This window comes from Fulmarus glacialis, unplaced genomic scaffold (genome assembly GCF_000690835.1).
Source record: "Fulmarus glacialis isolate BGI_N327 unplaced genomic scaffold, ASM69083v1 scaffold14891, whole genome shotgun sequence".
NCBI classification, from domain to species: Eukaryota; Metazoa; Chordata; class Aves; order Procellariiformes; family Procellariidae; genus Fulmarus; species Fulmarus glacialis.
In genome coordinates, this window is record NW_009192269.1 from 12,900 (window position 1) to 21,890 (window position 8,991).

The 8,991-nt window shown below is 45.1% G+C and overlaps 1 protein-coding gene across 1 annotated transcript in view; it reads right to left on the bottom strand.

Annotated features, from left to right (window-relative positions):
* Window positions 1-723: 723 nt before the first annotated feature.
* Window positions 724-8,991, bottom strand: part of ILDR1 (immunoglobulin-like domain containing receptor 1) — a 14,281-nt gene continuing 6,013 nt past the window's right edge. The window contains exons 5-7 of the mRNA XM_009587021.1: window positions 4,408-4,539; window positions 1,834-2,639; window positions 724-765 (exon numbers count right to left, since the gene is read on the bottom strand). Coding sequence (XP_009585316.1) covers window positions 724-765; window positions 1,834-2,639; window positions 4,408-4,539 — 980 coding nt within the window. The remainder of the gene's footprint in view (window positions 766-1,833; window positions 2,640-4,407; window positions 4,540-8,991) is intronic.

An 8,991-nucleotide genomic window follows, 5' to 3' on the forward strand; every position in this document is an offset into this window, starting at 1 on the left:
AGTCAGTATAGGGTGGATAAACTGGAAATTTGCAGATGTGCTAGTGAGCCCTTATTAAGGCAGTCAAACATCCTTCCAAATTCTGATCCTTCTGTGTGGGAGAGAGGCTTACCGGGGACAAAAGGAAGCAACTGCCCTAACTATGCTCAGCAGCCAGGCAGAAGCAGCAAACATTATACATTGTGAAGCACAACAGAGGGCCGTAGAAAGGAGATGTTGTGCCTCCCTACACCAAACTCCCAGGAGACCAGATCAGATGACCTCCAGTGGCCGCTTCCAACCTAAATTATTCTACTGTCCTGTGACTTTACAACTCTGTGATCATTGGAGCCCTTCTCCAGTAACCGGTGTGCAAAGGACCAGCATTCTACGGACTGGGCTCCTTGCAGTGCCAGGGCACCTAACAAAGACAACGGGTATCTCTCTTTAAAGATTGGGAATATACCATTTACAGAAAAAATCTGCTGTTTCCAATAGAATGTTTTCAAAGGACCACAGCCCATTGCAAACCTGAGTTTCCAAATCACAACAAGAATAAAAATGGGTTGTGTATTGCTTTCATGGGCACTAGACATAGATTCTTCATAGTTGTAAGTCTAAGCGGAAGCTGCTTCATCTGTTTTTTTGCTGGTTGTCTGTTCAATCAAAAGCAGCCATCCCAACCTACATAGTAGAAAAGCTAAGAGAAGTCCGGTGGGAATCTTAGTTCTTTCAGTACTGGCATTAAATGACTATACTTCTTCCACTGTGGGAACTTCCTCTGTCCTGCAAGAGAAAAGAAAAGATTCAGGAACAAGGAAGGATGAATGGAAATCATATGTCTTCCTACCTGCTCTAAACACCGTAACAAAACTATTCATACATACACACATCCCAGCTGGGACTAGAACTGCACTTCCTTCTGAAACTCGGAAGGGAAAACGGTAATGGGCAAAATACAGCCCTTTGAGAAGACTCCCACCTGGTAAAATTCTGCATATATGTGATAAGAGACACTTAACATTTTTTTATTTTAAAAAACCTTCATTTTTTAAGGGGGGATACACTATCTAACTTGGAGACTAGCAATTGGATATGAAGCTTTTCACACTTAGGTTGCTACCTGAAATCTAGTCCCAGTGTAAACTGACAAGATGAACTGTGAACAATAGCTGTTCACTGCCTATATAATGCATGTTCAGTTCTCAGAAGTCCCAACAAGCAAGCCATCCTCTTCCACCTGGCCTGGAGGATCACACATTTCTCATCATTATAGCCACCCGTGATCTTAAAGCCTATTTCATGTAGCTTTAGGCACCTTACCTGGATGCTTTCCCATATGAACCATCTTAATATTACTAAGATACTATAAAAATTAAATGTTGGAGATTGATAATAGGAGAATCATGCACATGGTAAAAGAAATCAGAAGTAAACCAACACCAGAGAGGGTTGCAGAGGGATACTCAGTACTGCTGCCTGCTCCAGAAGTGCTTTCTCCCCAGGCAGTGCCAGGAGAACAGCTATTCTAACACCAACAATACATAGAGCCCCAAATGCCTCTAGGTGGGGACAGGAATGAGAGGGTATAACATGTCACCCGGTGTGGGATGTGATAGGGGACCTACTTTATTTAACTGCTCACTTTGCCTCTGAACACACTATAGCCATTCAACACATGTCTGAATGCAGGGAACTCAGCAGCCTCTTCATAACCAAGCTGCGCAGGGCACCCAGTGCTCCTTGCCCTCTGTTTGAAAGACAACAGGCTGCAGAAAGTAACAAACATTCACTCTCACTCCCCAAAACCCACCTCTTCCCTTAGATGGGAAAGCAAAAAGGCAGCTGACTCACCGAGCGTGGCCCTGCACTGCCTTTGTGCTTCTTGTCCTGACCTGGGATGACTTCTAATGAGCGATAACTGGGGGGTTTATCTTCTGGCCATTCCCGAGACCGGTGCTGCCGCCTGCGGTTTGTCACTGGGAGACGGACTTGCTCTTCTGAGGAGCTCCACGACCCCCGGCGAGAAGGAGGAGAGTAGCTGTGCCGCCGCTGACCTGAGTTATTGCTCCTCCTGGTGTGGTGCTGGTAGTCTCTCCTCCCTGCGGGCTCCTGTCTCCAGCCACGATGGTGGCTGGAGCGCTCCTTGGCCTCCTCCGGATAGAAACTGCTGCTGCTGCTGCTCTTGCCCCTCTCAGCCTGGCGTGGGGGTGACACATCCCGTCTGGGGTGCTGGGGCCTGCCATTGTAGCCGCCTGTCCTCTGCTTCTGAGGGTGGTCCTCTCGCTGCCTGTCCCAGGGCTCCCGACTGTAGCTGGAATGAGAATCTCCACTGAAAGGCAAGGGCCACCTCCGGTTTTCCCTCCTGTCCTCTGCTGCAGAGTCCCAGGGTCTGGGGGTGCGGGCAGCTCTCTGTGGCCGTGAGGAGCTGCTGCTCCCATAGGTGGAAGAGACGTGATCAGCAAGAGGAGGTGGCATGATCTCGGAGCCCAGGGAGGACAGCAAGCTGGGCTGCACAGCCTGCCGCTGGTGGGAGGGTGGCCGGAGCTGTGATGTGTTGAGGTTTTGGATTTCAGACTCCAGATAGTCCAAAACACCCTTGTTAGGGGAAAGCTGAGCTTGTGGCTGCACCAGTGGAAGACTGTTCTGCAGAGACACATCTAAGGATAAAAGCACAGGAGAACGCAGCAAGTCAAGGGGAAACAATAAGGAGAGGGCCCTTCTGCACTACTTATCCTGGATGAGTCCCTTTTGAGCCTCTCTTCTCCTGCTCGTCCTCACTGCAAGAGCTGTGTGAGTCTCAAGCACCACAACCAGCACATCCAGACCACACAAGGTAAGGTGCAAAGAGTAGTAACTAGTAAGTTGCAGCACGATCTGTGTTTTGGGCAGCACAGAGGTAAGAAATCAAAGTCATCCAGCACACCTGGAAATATAGTTTATATATTTAGAGAGAGGAACGTTTTTTTCCTACAGCATTGATACCAAATTTTATTTAAAAAATCAGAGAAAGTTCATAGTATTTCCTCTCATTGAACTGGGAGAAATATGAACCAATACTGCAAAAGGAATTTTTATATATATATGCACACATACACACACACATGTATGTACAGATATAAGTAGCAAATGCAGAAGTTTCTTCACTAGGAGACTGGTCCAGCTCTGAACAGTTACCCAAAGAAGTCATGGAATCTCCATCCTTGCAGGTTTCCAAGACTCGGCTGGACAAAGCCACAGCTACTGTGACTGAGGTTGGTGACAGTCCTGCTTTGAGCAAGAGGTAGGACTAGATGACCTTAGAGGTCCCTTCTACCCAACATCTCTAAAAAGCTTACCTGCAACAAATTTAAGGGAAACTTAAACAGAGGAGATTCAAGGACTGTGAAAACACAGGCTAAGAAACTGCCTGAGGAACTTACTTGCCCATTTTCTGCCAGCATGCACATGGATTTCCTTGAGAAGACTCAGTGCACTCTGTCTTAAATCGTGGTAGCTCAGTCACCAGATCTTCCTAAGGAAAACTGGTGTCCTGGCTAGGAAAAATGGTAACTGTAGAATTAACTAGTGGGCTAGAAAAGTATATACTCAAACATCTTGAATCTAGCAATTAAGATGTTTGCAAACTATTTGTTCAAACAACACTTAAGACTTATCAGACACAGAGTAAATCTGTGACTACTGTATAGTGATGAAAAGCTAATTTCAGATGAAAAATATGTTATATTTATTTGAGAATTCATTATGTTGAATTCCCCTATTTTCCTCTGGCAATTAAATAATATTACTGGTAATAAGTTATTTTATTACTTAGTTCTCTAGGACTTCAGAGACTCCGTCTTCCTTCCTCCATTAAAGTTACAAATAAATACCACTAATACAAGCGATTTTGGGGCAGAACAGCAAATTCTTCCTGGTTCATTAAAGAGTCCTTCATTTTTTGCTGCATGCAGGCTAGATCTATTGCACAGAAGGCAGTTTGCCCTTAATCATTTGAAGACTAGACATTTGATAAGAACTCAAACAAATTGCACCTCACTTGTCATGTCAATTTTGGCTATAAGGAGTTGACCGTGACCAGCACAGCCGAACAAAGAGACAGTACCCTCCTCTACCACATGAAGCGAGATAAGCTGGGTATATTTACCCTGCAGTCGCTGGGGTGTAGCACAGATATATCTTAGTTAGCATTAAACTACTTCACCCAGCACTGAGCCTAACAAGACACTTAAGATGGATAGGCTGTATTTATCCACCCAGGCAAGTCTATAGTGCACTGCAGATGTAGCAGAGCTATCATGCTAGGACATGCAGTCATGCTAGGAACATCTTTCTCTCTTCTGCAGTTCAGCCTCATTGCTGAACCTCCCTGAGAAGTTACCTGTTTCTCATCCTGATTTCCCTCTGAAATGATGCCCATGGTCTCACCTTGTTGCAGTAGAGGGTTCAGCTGGTAAGAGGAAAGTTGCGAGTTCCTGTCACCACCTCTGTAGAACATGTTGGGCGACATCCAAGGTGCAAGTGCCTGAGCCTGCTTCATGAACCGATGCCGTTCCAGTACTGTAAAGGAAGAAGAAGAAAGCTTACAGCAGCTATCGAGAGAGCACAGCTTGCAGACCACATACCATTTTGCTTCATAGACTGTAGCCTTTGGATGTGATCAGATATAGGAAATTCACAGAATGAAAAGCTCCCTCCACCTTGTGACAAAAGTAAAACAGAGAACAGGAAATTCCAGTACGAAGTTCTGGATTCCAGCTTCAAAAAGATACCGAAAACAGAAGAAAAGGTTACTGCCTGACATTCAGGGTACAGTTCCAGCAACTGGGAACAAATGGCACTATGATTAAGTACACAGCACATAATCAAATGCAAGACTTCTACCTACCCTGTCACTATGAATGCAGTTGCGGAAAGGTGGGAAATAATGTTTCATATAGCAACACATACCACACTGTCTTCTCTCTCTTAAAACTTTTTCAGCTCATCATTGGTCCTTTCCCCTTTTGGCTTTGATTTACAGCTAAATGAGACCTTTTTTTGCCACCTTCATGTCCAGATCATATTTTCCACACCATACTCCATCAGTTCCTCTCTCTTCCACAAATAGGGCACTCAGAGATGCACTGTCCAGCTTCTCCTTTTCAAGACTTCCAACCTCTCTCTGTAATTTACCTCAGCATGACTGCTAAAATTAAATCCCTTAGGACAGTGTGGTCAAACTGGTGAACAAATTAAATTTCCTGTTCTCAACAGCAATGCCCAGTGTGCCAAAAGAGCAAACTCAGTGGAAATTTCTCTCCCTCACTGTTTTTCCACCACTGCTAACTCCAGACCCTTACTTGTGGGGTCAGGCTCCAAATCCACTTCACTTTTTTCAGCGCTTCCATCTCACCTCCTCTACACAGACAACCTCACCATCCCTGTCTTCAAAACCATTGCTCATTGCTGCTTCTTTTTGGGGAATACCTAGAAACATCTTACAGAAACTTACCCCTTCTACCACAGTCAATCAAAACTTAAGTTTACGAGCAAGTAAATTCTGCAAGCCCCAGACCTTACAAAGCCTGACTCTGCATGGTTTGTCTGTCATTACTGGGTTAAGCTTTTCTGCAACAGGGCCTTTGCAAAATTTCTCTTATATGGCTTCTCTGGAGTTTCAGAAGTGGCAGGCTTTTACTGCAGCCTCTTCTCTGGTCAGGCATGAACAGAACATTCCTGGCCATACAGTTCAGGAGACAGATAGGAACATAATTGCCTTTGAGACTTTTACCCCTCTGATAAATCTGGCTGAAGTTGGCTGATGAAATTAAAAGCTATTGGAGGGAAAGATAGGTGATAGACAGACAGGTTGACTGCATAAGCCTTGCTTCTTTAAGAAACCAGGCTACAGCTAAGCTCCAATTAATTCTGTCCCCTGGGTTCATCTGCAGCAGGCAGCATTTAGACTGCACGCTCTTTGGGACTGAGCTCTCCATTTCAGGTAGCACTCCAGTTATTAAATATGTCCTCCTTTAGCTGTTTCACTGAATTTATATAGAGCACCACTTGCAGCAAAACAGGGACTGACCATGCCTCTCAACACATCCTTCCCTTTCCCCACAGTTCATGCAGGTCCACTTTGTTCTCCTCTTCAAACTCTCTCCCCAGCCTGGCTCCAACCAGAGTGAACTACAAACCTGGAAACTTCAGGGTTTTTAATCCTAATACTCTGATTTTTCTATGTGACCTGAGGTAGCAGCTTTCAAGCATTTTATGTCAAACTTGCTTCATTATTTTTTTTCCCAAGGGATTTTCCTCCAGTTTAGATTTCAAACTTAGAGGAAGAGAGAAAGAGGAAAATGAAAAAGGATAAAAAGAAGGGAAAGGCTCTATCTCTTCCACTCCCATTCCTCCAGTTATCACCTTGAGAATGTCCTGGAACCTGCTGTGTGCACGTCTCTGGGTTTTGACCACAGTCTTTGCCTGAGGAGTGAAAGGCCCAGCAGCTGTGGGCGTACCTACTTAGGGTTCCCCTCCTTAGGGTATGAAGGCAGTCACTAGGATCAAAGTCATCCTGTCCCTGTAATTCTCTGATCTCTCCCTACAGCTGAACAAATGCAGAATTACCCTTGGACTTCACTACTTTCATCCTCTCTTCCTTCCCCAGAAACTTTGCCTTCCAGTTTGAACCCGGTATATACTCTGGTTCCCCACCTGCAAAATGGAAGTAAAGTTACAGATCTCTTTTTAAAGTGAACATATTTATCTGAGGAAGACCAGATTCATCCTAATTCCAAAACTCATACCTGCTATAAAACTTTGGCGGAATGTTGTGTTGTTCCCTCCACTTAGTCCCTGCTGAGAAAGGTCGTTCTTCACCTTTGACAGACTTTACAGCTGCTGGGCCAATTATCCAATTATTAAAAAAAATATTTTCCAACCTAGTCAGACCCAGGTGCAAGTATATCCTGTTTTGCACCAATTCATTAGTGGAAGAAGTCCACAGCAGAAAAGGAACGAATAAGAACAGAAGGATATTTACTCTGGTGGGCTTTTCTCAGAGCTTTCCATGGGGAATGTAATTGGCTTGCTCCTGGGGCATGTTTAATATTTCTGTACACCAATTCTAAATTACTCAAACAATGCACTTCTTTTATTACTAGGTTCAAAATCATGTTAGTTAATGACCTGGCTTAAAACACCCAGAATTACCTTGCCTCGATGGCATCTATGACTGTTCAGCAGATCTAGGCTACCCTCTAGTGGCCAATAATTGGGAAGAAATCACCCGTACTCAGCTTATGCTGTAACTGCTAAGACTTAGTTGAGGATTTCTGACTTCTCTTCAGCTGTGTGGAACTGTTATTCCTTAGGACTGTTTTTTAAGATGCCCCCTGTATCTATCTTCTTGTGGTTTTTAAGGCCTCCAGTTCATTTCTTGGAGTCCAAAACAGTAAGTCAGAGGCAGGATGAAGTGAAGAGAAGGTGCACTAGAGGAAGGGAGCAGGCAGAAGGATCCCTTGTAAAGTGGACAGAGGGCAGGCAGCTGGGATGGAAATTACAGCCACAGAATCCAGCAGCCAGTCAAGGAGGCTGAACTCATCTGAACCTTCTCTCATGAGCAGGGAGAGGTTTTGGGAACCCCACAAGAATCCCTCCTACCTATCCTCAACAGAAGGCAGGAAAGACAACAGCAGCAGTCTGGAGTGTGCTATCATCTCCTACAGCACAGAAAAACAAAAAAGAACTCACGCGTATTCTGAATCCCTTTTTTGATGAGAACTAGGAATTCTGGAGCTGTGAGTCTTTCATCTCCATTACCTCTCTCTCCCTTCATGGAAACTAATTTTTCTGCCAAATTTCCATAGCTTCTTCAACACCACACATTTTACTTTACAGCTTGTAAAGCCCCCGGAAAGTGTTTGGGTTTCGTTTGGTTTGGTTTTAGCAAATGAGAGGGATGCTCTGTTCGCTCTTTGCAAGGGCTAAGCAAATTAAGCTTAAATCTATAATGAGCAAGACTGGCAAACTGGTAACAACGGACGAGGAGAAGGCTGAGGTACTCAACAACTTTTTTGCCCCAGTCTTCACTGGCAACCTCTCTTCCCACACCTCTCGAGTGGATGGACCACAAGGCAGGGACTGGGGGACCAAAGTCCCTCCCATTGTAAGAGAAGATCAGGATTGTGACCACCTGAGGAACCTGAACATAAATAAGTCTACGGGACCTGACAAGATGCATCCCAGAGTCCTGAGGGAATTGTTTGATGTAGTTGTGGTTGATTGTAGTTGCAAAGCCACTATCCATGATATTTGAAAAGTCATGGCAGTTAGGTGAAGCTCCTGGTGATGGGAAAAAGGGAAACGTTGCACCTTTTTTTAAAAAAGGTAGAAAGAAGGACGCTGGGAACTACCGACCTGTCAGTCTCACCTCTGTGCCTGGGAAGATCATGGAGCAGATCCTCCTGGAAACTATGCTAAGCACATGGAGGACAGGGAGGTAATTCGAGACAGCCGGCATGGCTTCACTAAGGGAAAGTCCTGCCTGACCAACCTAGTAGCCTTCTATGATGGAGTGGCTATATCAGTGGACAAGGGAAGGGCTACCGATGTCATCTATCTGGACCTCTGTAAGGCCTTTGACACGATCCCCCACAACATCCTTCTCTCTAAATTGGAGAGATATGGATTTGATGGGTGGACTATTCGGTGGATGAGGTATTGGTTGGATGGTCGTATCCAGAAGGTAGTGGTCAACGGCTCAATGTTCAGATGGAGATCGGTGAAAAGTGGTGTCCTGCAGGGGTACGTATTGGCACCAGTACTGTTTAATATCTTTATCAATGACATAGATAGTGGGATCGAGTGCACCCTCAACAAGTTTGCATACGACACCAAGCTGAGTGGTGTGTGGTTGACATGCCTGAGGGACGGGATGCCATCCAGAGGGACCTGGACAAACTCGAGAAGTGGGCCTGTGTGAACTTCATGAGGTTCAACAAGGCCAAGTGCAAGGTCCTGCACCTGGGT